Below are 15,737 nucleotides of genomic sequence, written 5' to 3'. Positions count from 1 at the left end.
CTACCTACTCCAGTATTCTGGCCTGGAGAATTCCATGGACTGTATCCATGGGGTCTCAAAGAGCTGGACACAGCTGAGCTACTTTCACACACATACATAATTTCAACTAGAAGGAAGCTGAATCCACTAGGCTGTTGAAGAAAATCAGTCTTCTCATTTGCCCCAAATCAAAATAACGTGGGCTTGAGGGGCATCGTAAATGATATCCTATAAACAAGTGATATATTTGGAGACAACAGCACATGTAAGGAAAAGAAACTCTCACATCAAGAAAGTTCAATTCATTTGTGAAGTTCGGGCTTAAGAAGGTCTAGTTCGTGCATTCTCTTTATGCTTGACCTAAATAAAGGATTATAACAGGCATTCTTTTTCTCTTAAGAGTTATCTTTAATATGTTCTTAGACTATTAGGCCATGAAGGGCAGAGATTGAAAATTTTTTTATGCTTACAAAGACTATTTCATTAACTATATGAAAATGATAATGATAAACTGAAAATTTCCTCTTTCTTTCTTACTGAAAACTCTAAAAATCTGAAGACTGCTACCAAATGAATCTTCATAAAGGTTTCATAATTTAAAATAGTGGTTAAGAGCATAGGTTCTGCAGTAAGGCTGACTGGCTGCACCCGTTTCTGCTAAGTATACCTAAGCAAGTAAATGGGCATACTGCGTGGCCCTCCAGGGGGCGCAGTGGTGAAGAATCTGCCTGCCAGTGCAAGAGACTCAGGAGAATGGGTTCGATCCCTGGGCTGAGGAAAATCCCCTGGAGAAGGAAATGGCAGCCCACTCCAGTATTCTTGCCTGGAGAATCCCATGGACAGAGGAGCCTGGTGGGCTACAGTCCACGGGATCGCAAAGAATCGGACACGACTGAGCGAGCAGCACACACATGCTACACACTGCAACCCTGGAAAAGTTATAGAATTTCTCTGTGACTCAGTCTCTTAACTATAAGTGGAGATAATAACTATATCTCTCTCATAGGACTGTTAAAAGAATTAAAATACACATAAAGTTCTTAAAAGAATACATGGCATACAGTGTAAACTCAGTAAGTTATGATTATCAATATCTACCCTGGCAAAAAATTTTCAATAGCTCACCATTGCCCCAAAATAGCAACCAATGAGGACCCATTCATCATGTAAGGGACTTTGCACTCATTATCCCTAACTTCTAAAATACCACCATGGAGATAGTATTACCACCATTTTACAGATGAGAAAATCAAGGCTCAGCAAGGTTAAGAAACTTGCCTGAGCTCATCCAGCTAAGGAGTAAACCCTTATCAGTCTAACTCCAAACCTATGCTATTTCCATTACCTTACACTGTGGTCAGGATAAAGGCCAAGCTCCTCATCTGTTTTCAAGATCCATATTTATTCATCCAATACATTAAAGTAACATTTACTAACCATAATCTGACCCTCCTTATCTATCTAAACTGGAATCCCACTCCTCAGCATGAAAGTGCCCTTCTAATCAGGTTTGTCTGATCATTATCCACCCCCTCATATTTGGTCTACAGTCTCATAGACCCTCTCATTTGGTCTAATGTGGCCAAAAAGAACTTCTCTCCGAAGTGCTGGAAGACCAGACAGACATCACAGCACCTATCTGATGGGCTTTAAACAAACTAGAATGGGAAATGAATACATTTGACAAAGAAACAAACAGCCTTTAACTCTCATCGCCTAAGAATCTTTTCCAATTACCTTATCACATCTTTCACCTCTGCTGCTGCTGCTGCTGCTGCTAAGTCACTTCGGTCCTGTCTGACTCTGTGCGACCCCATAGACGGCAGCCCACCCGGCTCCCCCGTCCCTGGGATTCTCCAGGCAAGAACACTAGAGTGGGTTGCCATTTCCTTCTCCAAAGCATGAAAGGGAAAAGTGAAAGTGAAGCTGCTCAGTCGTGCCAACTCTTCTCGACCCCATGGACTGCAGCCTCCCAGGCTCCTCCGTCCATGGGATTTTCCAGGCAACAGTACTGGAGTGGGGTGCCATTGCCTTCTCCCTCTTTTACCTCTACTTTCCATCTGTTCCTAGTCCTGTACAGCAAGTTTAAAAGCCAAAGATGATTGTCAAAGGAAAACACCAGAAATCAACCAGTTTGTTGATTCACTGGTTCCTAGATGAGAGCTATTATCTAGAATAAGCTATGATTTTCTAGAGATGGATTAGTCTCGTTTCCTTCAAACCATCACTAACAGATTGCAAATATTTTTACTTCCTTCCTTCCTTCATGCGTATGTGTCTGTGTGTTTTCCTGTCTCCCCCACCAGAAGATAAGCTCCATGAAGGCATAAAAATTACCTTTCTAGTGTATCCCCAGAGCTCAGCCTTGTATATCATATTTAGCAACACACGAATAATGAAGTCTGCTGTCTTACTAGTTAAATAATCCTGGACAAGTCATTTAACATTAATGAATTTGTAGATAACATTCAAAATAAAATTATATACAAATTTTTTGTTTGACAGAAAATAGCAAAATTCTGCAAAGCAATTATCCTTCAATAAAAAATAAATTTAAAAAAATCATATACAAATTTAAACAGTTAACTCAGCGATGAAAAGTTGTTAAATTTATCTGAAACAGCCATCTTCAAATAAAGAATCATAAGGATTAACACTCACTGAGAGAAAAACTATTTATACTCAGTGAATAGAAAAGAAAATAAAAAGACTTGTTCCTTTTGGGTTATTCTGGACACCTACTGTTCATGCACTCTTCTAGAGGTCAAGGATAAGGAGACAGACAAGTACCCTGCTCTCAATAAGTCTGCATTCTACCTGGGTCAGGGGAAATTGCAGGTTAGCAAATAAGATGCCAGCTGGAACACTATGCAGAGATGAGACAGACTGATGAGAAGGACCTGTGGCTTGCTCTAGATTGGATGTCAGGGACAAACTCTCTGGACAAGTGACATTTAAGGAGAAATCTGAATGGTAAGAAGCAGCCAACCTTGAGAAAATATGAACAATGGTCACTACTAATGCCAAAGCCCTAAAGTGTGGGCCTGAAATATACTGGATCCAGCAGAACATGTTGGAAATGAGGGAGGTGTAGGTGGGAATCAGAGTATAAAGGCATCTATAGGTTAGAGAAAGGAGTTTTGATTTTATTCTAGGTGAAAGAAAGCCTGTGGAAACTTCAAACTGCCGAATGACATAATCCAATCAACAATTGAAAAGGTCTGGCTGCTTATGTGACAAATGGATTAAACTAGAGGGAAGAGTGAAAGCAAGGAAATTAGTTTGAAAGTCAAGTTGCAGTGATATGGAGCTGACTACAGTCGTAGCAGTAAAAATGGAGAGAAATCAATGGATGTGTTCAGAGAAAAAGGGTTGTTTTTCTTGGAGGCTTTTTTTCCCCCTTCCTTTTTTCTTTCTGTTTTTCATTTGGTGTTACCGCATGGAAGACTACATTCAGCACTCATTTTTACAACTCTGAGCTTAACTTCTCCACCCACAACCATCATCACATACACACAAAGAAAAGATATCATAAACTGAACTATGAAATAAAACTGTACTTTAAAAAGAAATGTTAAAATTATTATATAGGGCAGAGCATTGTGCTGTGATGACTTTACTTCTAAAACAGCCTAAAACTATAAATGCCAAGAAGAAGAAATTTTTAAAAATCCAACTCCAAAAACCACACTGGCTACCCATACAAAGGAAAACAAAACATTTTTTACTTCTTTCTCTGCTCTGATGGCAACACATTACCATCCTAAGTTTGCCATTTTTGAAGCCTTGGGTAGGATGGCCATTTTTCATTCCCTTTATAACACTGACTAACACAAAATTTAACTAAACTGTTGTTGCATTTAAAACAAACGAACAAACAAACAAAAGAAGTGAGTCCTCTCTACCTCTTGAAAATTAGTCTAGTCCTGATAACAATATATTTCTGAGAGGATGCAATATTTCTATTTTCTTGACAAGTGCCATAGAATCACCTACGGTGGCACCGCACCTGCCGAGTCAAGGCTCCATTTCCACAGTAACAGATGCTGCAAACAAGTATTGTTCCGTCCTTTTCCCTTGCTTGCTTCCGTGTGTGTGTGTATGCGTGCGTGTGTGACGCGCTGGCAGCATCTAAAAATCTGTCCTCCTTCTGCTAAGTTTTATGTCCTTTGACGAACTGCTACCTCTTCAAAGTCTGACAGCAACCCCAAATGTCGTTCTGTTCCTTGTTTCTTCCGTCATCTCAAGGGCAGGGAGCTCAAACTAGGGAAAATATTACCTGACTTGGCAATCCATGCCCCGCCCCGTATTTCAATCAACCACCTCAGATCCTTTTGAAAAGATGTAAAATAGCAATGAAGATACACTTGAGCGCCCAGTACTATTCACCCTTCTCCGCTTTGTCCCTGGACAGGTTCCCCGTCTCTCAGGTACCGTCCTTCCTGCCTCCGGCCGCGTGACCGCACCACACTTTGTCCCCAGTGGCGTTGGATTTGGCAGGCTCCGTCCAGCGCAGGACGACACTGGGCAGCTACCTGAAGCCAGGACCCAGGTCCTAACACGCAGCGGGCAGAGAACTGCTGTGCGGTTCCGACGCGGCCTGGCGTGCTCTCAGAATGTGTGATCTCAAGATCATTTAATTTTTGATCTCATCCCTGAAAACAGCGTGTTTCCGACCAGGAAGTGCGCTAAAGACCTCAACACTCGAGATCCCTCCGGATGGAGAGTTCTGCCCCCCGCCTCGGGTTATCAGGTCTCCCAGATGTGGGTCTGGGCCGGAGTCTATGACAAACCTGAAATCAGGAGTTAGCCCAGGAATCTTGTTCCAGAACATTCCAGCCTCAGGAGCCACCTAGTGTGAGACATGTGGGACCTGGTGCGACCGGCGCCACCCGTAAGCCTTCGCCTCCATCACGCCTGGGGCGCTCTTAGCAGCACCGAGGCCACTAGCAGCCTCCTCCACGGGAGGCCAGAGATGTCCTGCCACCTCCTTGGAGCCTCTTTTCCATTTGTTTTCGTCGGGCGCCAAGGACGAGGCCTGCTCCTACAGAATCCCTCCCCGGCGGGCCCTCCCCCCTGTCTCTCCTCGTGGGACCCCTCTTGCCCCCAGCCCCCAAGTCCCTCGAGACTTAGCTTCCCGCCCAAAGCGCCCCTCGCCCTGCGATTGGCTGTCTGAGGGGCCTTGGCCAGTGCGGGATGACGTATTCGCCCGGCGTCAACCTGCGAGGCTGGGGGAGGAGGAAGCACGTCGGGTCCGCGACGTGCGTGCGTGTGGTGCGCGAGGACGGTGGCGCGAGGTGTGTGGTGCTGGCTGCGTGGCCTCAGGCTTTCGCTGTCACCCCCCATCCTGGTGCACGCGTGTGCCGGGGCCCGCGGCAGGACGAGGGCACTCGGGGGGCGGCTGCAAAGCCCTTGCGACCGGAGGCGACAGTGAGGGCGAGCCTTGGATTCGGGCCTCAGGGACCCCCACGCTCCATTCCCAGAAACCTTCGCGCCGAGAGGTCTCTCTTCAAAGGAGTTGGGCCCCGGGCGCCCGGAGCTTGTGGAGCGCCCCGTTTTGCAGGGCCTTCCCTGAAGCCCTGCGTTCCCCGCTCCGCCAACCCCGACTCCTTTGGTGTTACACAGGGAAGGAGACCTCGGGACGTTGTGCAGCTTTGCTAAGCCTCCCCGCGCCAGGCTGGAGTGTGGGAGGAAGCAAGGCAGGCTGGATCGAGGACCCAAGCACCGAGAGCATCTCCTCCCGCGGAGCTATTTCAGGTTGGGTCTGGGGGCGAGGCCCAGTGCTGGTGGGTCGGGAAGTCTCCCCCAGGGCCTCGTTTGGGCCCTTGCAACCGCTCTCTGGCTGGGATGGAATGGAACCTACGGTTTCTTAATTTACCTTTTCCACTCTTTTCTTTACCGATAGTTTGACGTGAACCTGCATGCCAGGAAAGGAACGCCACCTGTGCAGCGTGTGGGGATCTCGGTGCAGAAAACTGGAAACGTGGTGAGCCGGAAGTCCGAATACCCAGCTTGTGTTGGGAAGGGGTAGAATCTATCATAATCCTCTTTGCTTCACTGTTAGCCAGATAGTTAACCGGATTGACAAACCTAAAGACTAAATTCTGTGCCAATTTCCAGGCGGAAACAGGCTTCCTTTGGACAAGAACATCTGAACCAAGGGTGGCAGTCTTCTTATTTCAGTTGGAGACCTTCTCACCAAGCCCAGCAGCTTCTCTTCTTTGCTGTGCACCCTCTGCTGGTTAGTGTGATAGAGTGAGCTTGGAGAAAATAAGGCGTGTATGACTTCTTAGAGATCATTTAATACTCAAGAAGTGTTTTGTTAAAATGTGTTAAATGTGGGAAGTACACCCATGAAACTCAGAAATGTGATGCTCAGGAAGAATATGAGTAGTCAGCACCATAGGAGTTGAGTCCCTGCTAATATGAACGACGAAGGTTTAAGGATAACAAAAATTCCATTTTTGTAGTGCTAGTTCTGTGCCAGGCACTCACAGTGCTAAGCAGCTTGGTAGAAATTGACTCATTAAATCTCTTAAACAGCCTTATGAGGTTAGTACAGGACTGTTATACTTCCCATTTCCTAGCTAGATCAGAAAAGTAAGAGTCAGATAAGTTAGATCATTTGCCTGAAATTATATAGCTCAGCTAATAAATAACAGAGCTGAGATTCAAATCTAAGACTATCAATGAGCTCCCACCTGTAACCACTAGGATATTCTTAAAATACACTTGGGGGCGCAATCCCTGGATTTATGGTTCCTCAATTCATGCTTTTGTCTCTTACTTTCAAAATTCCCCTGTCATTTTAAACATAAAAAGAAAAAAATTAGGTATAACCATGCCTCTGAAAGGTGTTATCTCACCCACAGGAATCTGATCCATGAAAACCCAGAAAGGTTGTTAAGAGACCAACATGTGCTCTCCTGCCAGTCCCAAAATCCTGTACAGGAATCCCCGGTTCCTCCGGTTAGCTTTTCTGCAGCTTTATCACCAGCAACAGAGTGGTGTGTTCTGTGATGTCCTTCTGCAGGCAGAAGGTAAGAGACTAGTAGGGACTCAATTGAAAACTCACCATAGACTAAGAGAAAATGATTTTAGGGCCAGGCAGTGAAGGACAAAACCAGGAAAGTGTGTAATGATTGCCTTTGAGTCCTATTTGGTAAAGAGCTTTTTCTAGGACGGGTACATTTCTCAAAAGTGAAAGTGAGATTATACTCCTCTTTAAAAAAATGAACTAATTATAAAGCTCCGTAAGTGTAGAAATACTATAAAATGTGGATAATATGGTAGTGGGCTGATTGTGAAGGTTGAGTTTAACATACGTAAGACACTTAGAAAGGTACTTTTAATGTTGTACTAAGCAGAATGTAAGTATTAGATGGCCCTATTACGTACTTTTCTGCTTCCTTTTTCATTTATTATTTTGGGCTGCGCTGGGTCTTTATTGCGGCGCCGGCTTTTCTCCAGCTGCGCTGAGTGGGGACTGTTCATCGCAGTGCGCAGGCTGCTCGTTGCAGTGGCTTCTCTTGTTGCGGCGCATGGGCTCTAGAGTGGGCTTCAGTGGATGGGTCCCTGGGCTCTAGAGCACAGGCTTAATAGTATGGCTTACTTGCTTCTCGGCATGTGGGATCCTCCCAGACCAGGGACTGAACCTGTGTCTCCTGCATTGGTTGGCAAATTCTTTACCACTGAGCCACCAGGGAAGCCCCATTTTCCTATCGTCTTGCCAAGCAAGTAACTTCGTCTCTTGGCAGTTCACTTTCTTCATTACCAACATTGTGTAACACTCTCCAGTTTACCAAGTACATATAGTATAATTTAGTTTCTCATCTTGATTTTTACTACAGCCGTGTGAGATAAAGAATATTGTTGTATGGTTCCAGTTCTACAGATGTGCGAATTGAGACAGTGATTTAAGTGACTTGTCTGTTGGTTCTCTTAGTAAGAGTGGCGTTTCATTCCTTTATTCAAAGTAAACCAAAAAGTATACTGTACTAGCATGGGCACATAGTATATATGAAGATAAAGCCCGTCCTTGCAAGGAAACCATATGAGGGGAAGATATTCCAGTAACCAGTGCATTCAGATAACTGGGCTGTGTAATAAATAACATTGGGGTAGATACAGGCTGATACAGGAGCGCAAAAGAGGCACCTACTTCACAGACCTGAGGAGGTTGGGAGATGGGGGTTAGGGAGATTTTCTTGGAGGAAATAACCTCTTAGATGAGTTGTGAAGGACAAATAGACGTAGGAAGAAGTGGGGAAGGATTTTCCCAGGCAGAGAAAACAGCGTGTACTGAGATTTAGAGGTATGGACCAGAGGTTTGCAAGTGGTTCATTATGGCTAGAGCACAGACTATAAGAAGCGTATTGATCAGAGCTGTTGCTGGAGAAGTTAGCAGGTCTGAAGTGTTATACCAAGGAAGTTGGTCTTGTCCTCAGAACACTGGAATTATACTTGTAGGTTTTAAAGACGAAGGTCATAACTGGTTTAGAAATAGCACTCAGGCTGCAATGAGGGGAATTATTAGATTGTTATTGAGTCCAGATAGGGGCTGTTTTGGGATCCAGGAGAAAGGGAACTGTGGCCTGAACTAAGGCATTGAGAATAGAAAGAAATATATGGTTTATGAGCTATTTAAAGAGAAGTATTAAAGAGGTATATGGGTGTGAAAGTTGGACCATAAAGAAGGCAGAGTACCGAAGAATTGATGCTTTCAAATTGTGGTGCTGGAGAAGACTCTTGAGAGTCCCTTGGACATCAGGGAGACCAAACCAGTGAGCGCTAAAGGAGATCAACCCTGAATTCATTGGAAGAACTGATGCTGAAGCTGAAACTCCGATACTTTGGCCACCTGATGCGAAGAGCTGACTCATTGAAAAAGACCCTGATGCTGGGAAAGATTGAGGGCAGGAGGAGAAGGGGACCACAGAGGATGAGATGGCTGGATAGCATCACTGACTCAATGGACATGAGTTTGAGCAAGCTCCAGGAGGTAGTGAAGGACAGGGAAGCCTGGTGTGCTGCAGTCCGTGGGATCGAAGAGAGTCAGACACAAATTAGCGGCTGAACAACAGCAACACAAAGAATTTACAAAACTTGCTGCAGTTAAGAACGTAGACTAAGGTAGCCTTGGGTTCAAATCTTGTCCCTGCTCCTTCAGTCACTCAGTCATATCCGACTCTGCGACCCCATGAACCATGCCAGGCCTCCCTGTCTGTTACCAACTCCCGGAGTCCACCCAAACTCATGTCCATTGAGTCGGTGATGCCATCCAACCATCTCATCCTCTATCGTCCCCTTCTCCTCCTGCCCTCAATTTTTCCCAGCATCAGGGTCTCTTCAAATGAGTCAGCTCTTCACATCAGGTGTTCAAAGTATTGGAGTCTCAGCTTCAGTGTCAGTCCTTCCAATGAACACTCAGGACTGATCTCCTTTAAGATGGACTGGTTGGATCTCCTTGCAGTCCAAGGGACTCTCAAGAGTCTTCTCCAACACCACCAAAACACCACCAAAACCATCAATTCTTTGACTCAGCTTTCTTTGCAGTCCAACTCTCACATCTATCCATGACTACTGGGAAAACCATAGCCTTGACTAGATGGACCTTTGTTGATAAAATAGTGTCTCTGCTTTGTAATATGCTGTCTAGTTTGGTCATAACTTTGCTTCCAAGGAGTAAGCATCTAACTGTAATTTTGCACGTTACTACACTATGCCACAGTTTACTCATCTGTAATAACAACTATCTCACAAGGTTGCAGTGAAGATTAAAACTAATTCTGGTAAGAGCCTTAGGTGCCTGGCGCATAATAAGGACTCAAGAGTTATTAGTGTGTTTTTTAAAAGAAAACTTAATATTTGATTGGATGCAGTGGGTAAGAGAAAAGGAAGAATCAAATATGACTTCTAGTGTTCAGGCCTGGGCCATTGGGTGAATGTGTTATCTTATTTTGAAGTAAAAATCGGGAAGTTTTGAAGTGTGGGGAATGGTGAGTTTACTTTCTAGAAAGGTTGCATTGGAGGAACTTGTGGGACATCCATGTTGTTTTGCAGACTGTGGCATGCTTAGTATTTCAGAAGAGCTATCTGGGCAGGGTTGGATCTGAGAATCATCAGCAAGCTTTTGCTAATGGAAGCCATGGGAGAGGGAAAAATTTCTCCGGAAGTGCCCATAAAATGAGAAGGTGGCTCAGGACAATGGATACCAGGCAGTGGAGAGATTTCAGGAGAATGAGCCCTGACTGAAAAGTGAAAAGTCGCTCAGTCGTGTCTGACTCTCTGCAACCCCATGGACTGTAGCCCAACAGGCTCCTCTGTTCATGGAATTCTCCAAGCAAGAATCCTGGAGTGGGTAGCCATGCCCTCTTCCAGGGGATGTTCCCTACCCAGGGATCTGGGTCTCCTGCGTTGCAGGCAGATTTCTTACTGGTCTGAGCCACCAGGGAAGCAAGCTTCCCTGATTATCCCGATTATCCATAGCCAAAGCTCATGATCTTTTGATTAGATCACAAGCAGCTTCTGTACAAATTTTTAAACTCTTGGGTGAGTCAAAAACATTAATTCAGCAAGTGTTTGATCCCCTACTTTGTGTCAAGTACTGGGTATTCTTCAGTGAGTCAGACAGACAGTCCCTGTCCTTGGAACTTAGAAGTTGAGTGAAGGAGATGGACAATTCCAATGCAGATAGCTGGATGCTGTGATAGCTACAGCGCAGCTAACCCAGACGGGATGGCAGAGGAGGGGTGCGGAAGGCTTTCTGAAAGTCTAAAATAAGCCTGTAAGGATAAAAACTGAGTTAGCTGGGTAATGGCAGAATGTTCCAGGTAGGCAGAAGAAACAGATTTCTCCTACTTGAATCTCCATGAGGGAAACAGAAGGGACGGTACATTCAGGTACAGTGTCTGTTTAACCCACGAGCCTGCCAGTCGGCCTGAGAGAAATACTTGGGTTTCCCTCCAGGTGAGGCAGTCCCAGCCCATTGCTGCATCCTGTCAGCCTGCAGCCCCTTCTTCACAGAGCGCCTGGAGCGGGAAAAGCCAGCCCAGGGTCGGAAGGTGGTGCTTGAGCTGGGGGGCCTGAAGATCAGGACCCTGCGGAAGCTGGTGGACTTCCTCTACACCTCCGAGATGGAATTATCTGGGGAAGAAGCCCAGGATGTGCTTTCCGCAGCCCGCCAGCTCCGTGTGTCTGAGCTCGAATCCCTCCAGCTAGAGGGTGGGAAGCTGGTGAAGGCCCCTCAGGGTCGAAGGCTGAACAGGGAGTGCCTGCAACCTCCCAGCCCTGCACCAATCTCTGCCAGGGTGGTGGCTTCCAGCCGCCGACCTCGAGCCTCCCTGCCTGTCACCCAGGCGCCCTGTCCTCTCGGGGCAGCGAGACTGAAGTCCTCGGGGAAGGAGGAGGGGCCCCCGGAGAAGAACCACCGACAGAACCCAGAGAACTCATCTGGCACTCTCCTACTCAAGAGGAAGGCCAGGGCCTGCCCAGCTCCACAAGAAACAGTTGCTTCACCATCGAGCCATGGTCAGGGACCTAAAGAGAACAGGAGTGACCGCACCCTCGGTCCTGTCGCACTCTCCCCACCCAGCTTGTACCCCTCCGTCGACGAGCGACTCCTACCCAGGAAGATCAAGCTGAGCCGCTCAAAGCCATCTCCCGATGTCTGTACATCCAAGCCTGCCAGCCTCCTCAGTGGAGCCAGCTCAGTGCCCACAGCCCCTGGCCGGCGTCTGTGGCGGCAGAAGAGTACAAATAAAGAAGCACCCGAGGACAAGCAGAAAACAGGGCGAGCCAGTCCCCTCGGGAGCAGCCCAAGCGCATCGGGTCTTGGGAAGACAGGTGGGAACAAGAAGAGGAGCCCCGAAGCCAGGGCCCCGCACCCGGACTCTGCAGAGGAGGGGCAGGTTGGGAGAGTGAAGCTTCGCAAGATTGTCAACGGGACCTGCTGGGAGGTGGTTCAGGAGCCTCCCCTCAGAATCTCTCAAGATAGCCCTCAAATCCCAGAACTCAAAGACTCAGGAGAGCTTCTGGGGACACAGCCATCCCCAGGTAAGGAGCTGGGCCTGTCGTCCGCGAGAACAAGCCTGTGTGAGGACTCACCCGTGTGCCCCAGGCTACAAGACATTTTGCTCTCTGCGGGCCGCTCCCCAGACCACCCAGTGGAGAAGTCCGAGTTTGGGTCCAGCCCAGAGCTGGTAGGGAAGGAACCTGGACTGGACATGGACTGCAGAGAGTCCTACACGTTCAACCCAGCCCTGCTCGGGCAGCCCTGCGAAGCTGAGGAGTACCGCATCACCAGTGCTGCCGCCACCAGTGAGCTGGAGGAGATCCTGGATTTCATGCTCTGCGGCTCCGACATCGAGCCGCCCATGGAGTCTCTGGAGAGTCCCCGGGCTGAGGGCTGCAGGACCCCGAGTTACCACCTGACAGAAACAGGCAAGACCTGGATTGAAGGGGAAGAATGGTGTTTGCCAGACGTGGAGCTCTGGCCCAGGGAGCTCACGGGACTGGAAAAGGAACCTCTTTGTGAGAACAAAGGGCCAGCTGAGCCCTTCAGCCCCCTAGACCTGCCCTCTGAGAACAAAGAGCCAGCTGAGCCCTTCAGCCCCCTTGTCATGCCCTCCGAGGTAAGTGAGGGGGAGGTGTTTTCAGTGGGAGGTTCTTGGACTCCAGACCTGGAAATTAGCAGCTCCCAGCCACTGGAAGGTCAGAGAGACAAACTTCTCCACATGGACTCCCTTGACCCTCCCCAAAGGTCCTATGGAGACCTCTCGCCTCCCTGTTCAAACTGGGTGGACGCTGGCCTGGAAGTGTCCCTATCAATGGATGAGGTATTATACCCAGCTCCAGAGGCAGGCAAGGAGGGATCTGGCAGCTCTGAGTGGGCGGGTCCACTTCCTGCCAGCCCTGAAGAGGAGATTGATGTAGGCTCACTGTCAGAGGGGATTCTACCCACGAATATTCTCTGCGTGTGGCCTGACCCTTCCTCAGAGTCAGAAACGGAGGTAGACATACTAACGTAGTAGCAGAGCGGGGAGGGCAGGCCGCAGGGACTGAGAGGGTGGGACATGCTGGCTAAGAGGTCACCGACAGGCCCGCACACGTCCCTGTCCTCTTAGCACCAGAGGCAGGCATACCCGTAGCTCTCCTTCCCTCTGCAGGCTTTTGGAGCCGGGCAGAAGTCATTCGATAGGTAGAAAATTATGAACTTGAATCCCCTTCTTTTTTATAATCTTGTCTTCCAGTTAGTGACAAGTGAAACAATAAACTGTGTGGTCACCAACTCTAGTGGGTCACAGGTGACAGCAAAGCCAGTCTCCACGAGCAGCAGGCATCTAATCACTAGAACCTGGTGTGTATGGCTTAGTCACTGCCGGCATGGGACGTGTAGCCAAAAGCTCCACGGGGCTGGGAAGGTGTCCTGCACCATCACTTCTGAGAAGTGAGGTGAGAAAAATAGTTCCTTTAATTTCCTTTTCCCTCATAGTTTTTACAAGTATTTCTCATGCTCTAATAAGGGGCCATAGGAGACCCAAGTTAATTGGTGACCTCAGGCTATGAAGAACATGAGGACCAATCCCAGAAGGCTGGCTGAGGGCCCCCTTCCCATATTAATAAATTCACTTCATGACTCAGGCTTTATGTCAACTCAGATCCTTTAATTTTTATTAAACCAAATCCAAGAACTTTTCAATGTCTTACTAGAGGACTGCCTCACAACTGAACCATCGTTTCTGGAGGGGAGGAAACCACAGCTTCAGGGACATGACTAAAGTTTGGCCACGTCCCGTCATAAACGCTCCAATAACACCAGGGACAGAGGCTGTGAAAAGGAGAAAGGAAAAGAGTTAGAGAAGGGATCCAGGTAATCCTAGCCAACCCTCCACCACTGAACAGAGAGCTCAAGGGGTGTACACACACACTGCCCCCATCTCACTCAACATCAAGTGCCTGACAACATGCAAAAGCCCTGTGTGCAGCACTCCGACAAAGACAGGGTCGGATTCTGCGACCAGGAGTGCCAGCACCACCGTGCAGGGCTGGCGCCGAGGGCAGCAGGCATACCTGAAACTACACAGAGATGTGGCCAGGGAGAAGCAACATACACACACATAAGTGAGGGCGTCGATGGGATTTACAGGAAAGTGAGCGGTTGTTTTTAAAACGGAACATCAGCCCATACTCCAAGGGACACAGTTCTCTGCATCCTCTAAGGACACAATTTGCATTCTCATAGTCATTTACATTACCAACGGCATTCCACGACTTAGCTCAGAGACACTGGAGTGAAACAGGAAGGTTGTAGCAAAGGGCACAGTGAATAGGAAATTTTAGGGGGGGTGGGGCGACTTCAGTTTTTCCACCAGGAAAAAGAGGAGGAGGTATTCCCACTAGAGGAAATCTCGAGAGCAGAAGCGAGTTACGGAGATGTAGGTCCTGGGTGAAATCAGGGCTTTAACAGGAAGGGCTGCTTCGCCAGCAGCCGCACCAAGATCAGCCCACGCCCCCCATTTGCCATCTCGAACCTCAGCGAGACGCCTTCTGCCCCACCTCCCTACGAAAGGTACTTCTTCAGCTCCTCCAGCACCACGTGAGGCTCCGGAAACTTGAGTTTGCGTGGGGGCCCCTTCTTAAGACCCGTCCAGAGCTCCGCGCCTGGGAAGAAAGGCCACGTGAAGAGCAACGGCTCTGGAACCCGGCAGCCGTTCCCCGAAGCCACCGGGAGGCGGCGGTCTGGACGCCCGCGCTGTCCGGCCCCCGCGCCCGGCCCGCACTCACTGCTGCCGTCGGCGCGCAGCAGCGTCACCTCGAAGCTGCCCCTCCGCGGCCTGGAGGGGTTCACCTTCACCGCCAGCTCGGGGGCCTGCAGGCGCAGCGCCTGGCTCAGGGCCGCGGCGTTGCGCCCGTAGACTCGTCAGCTCGTGCTGCGGGAAGAGGAGCGAGGTCAGAGCCGGGCCCCGGCCTGCGGCGCCCGCGCTCCCGCGCCCCCGCGCCCCGCCGCGCCCCGGGCCGCGCACCAGTGCTCGATGACGACGCTCGGCCCCGCCACTTCCCCCTCCCGGCTGCCGGCCGGCTTCTCCCGCTTCTCGGCCGCAGCGGCCAGCGCCGCCTCGGCCTTCCGCTTCCTCCCGCGGGACGCCATGGCGCCTGGGGCCCGGCTGGGGACAGGGCACAGGCGCGGCCACCGGGCACAGACCAGCCGGGCTCCGAGCGCCGAACCGCAGCCCAGGAACTCAGCTCCCGACGCGAAACCTCTCTTAAGCTGCGGCAAGCGTGGCGCAGGGCGCACACGTGGTCTGGAGGCGGGGCCTCGGGCGGAGGCGCGCTATGCGCGGAGGCGGGGAGGTGCGGGGCGCCGCGCCCAACCACCTGGCTAGGGGGCCGGGTCGCTGCGAAAACGTCTTCGCGCAGGCTTTCCTGTAACCGCGGCGCCAGCTTGAACGGTGTCCATCAGGACTGCTACCCAAAACTTCGCTCCTGGGACCCACGGATCAGTCCCAGACCAAGTGTACAGCTTAACCTCGGGGATTAAGTAAACTTTGTTACGGGTGCAGGGTTTTGATTTGAAGCTTGGATTGTTTCCTAGTCTTTAAAGCCAAGCCAATATTATATCTCCAGTTCATTTTGAGCTTCTTCCAAGTTAATTGCTTTCTAACGTCGGGAATCATTCAGGATCCTTCGTTGACTAATATGAATAAATGCTAAGTAAATGCACTATATTGTTTACATCACTGACTTTCAAGTGGGATAGT

The 15,737-nt window shown here is 49.1% G+C and overlaps 2 protein-coding genes across 3 annotated transcripts; one reads left to right on the top strand and one right to left on the bottom strand.

The window, feature by feature from the left end:
• The first annotated feature begins 4,393 nt into the window (after window positions 1–4,393).
• Window positions 4,394–14,343, top strand: BTBD18 (BTB domain containing 18). Its single transcript, XM_015101173.4, has 6 exons — window positions 4,394–4,873; window positions 5,605–5,736; window positions 5,885–5,965; window positions 6,100–6,220; window positions 6,852–7,019; window positions 10,948–14,343. The coding sequence occupies exons 5-6, from the start codon at window positions 6,896–6,898 to the stop codon at window positions 13,005–13,007; spliced, it is 2,184 nt and encodes a 727-aa protein (XP_014956659.1). The 5' UTR covers window positions 4,394–4,873; window positions 5,605–5,736; window positions 5,885–5,965; window positions 6,100–6,220; window positions 6,852–6,895; the 3' UTR covers window positions 13,008–14,343.
• SELENOH (selenoprotein H) lies at window positions 13,623–15,283 on the bottom strand. Of its 2 annotated transcripts, none has more exons than XM_027979805.2 (4): window positions 15,003–15,283; window positions 14,764–14,909; window positions 14,511–14,640; window positions 13,623–13,807 (listed from the first exon to the last, which is right to left on the bottom strand). In XM_027979805.2, exons 1-3 carry the CDS (start codon window positions 15,125–15,127, stop codon window positions 14,540–14,542), a joined length of 372 nt encoding a protein of 123 aa, XP_027835606.1. In that variant the 5' UTR covers window positions 15,128–15,283; the 3' UTR covers window positions 13,623–13,807; window positions 14,511–14,539. The 2 variants fall into 2 exon arrangements, with proteins under 2 accessions (XP_027835606.1, XP_027835607.1); XM_027979806.2 differs by having other exon boundaries at window positions 14,536–14,640.
• Window positions 15,284–15,737: the final 454 nt, after the last annotated feature.

The sequence above is a fragment of the Ovis aries genome, chromosome 15 (genome assembly GCF_016772045.2).
Source record: "Ovis aries strain OAR_USU_Benz2616 breed Rambouillet chromosome 15, ARS-UI_Ramb_v3.0, whole genome shotgun sequence".
Classification (NCBI taxonomy): Eukaryota; Metazoa; Chordata; class Mammalia; order Artiodactyla; family Bovidae; genus Ovis; species Ovis aries.
This window is presented reverse-complemented; position numbering and strand designations above follow the sequence as displayed.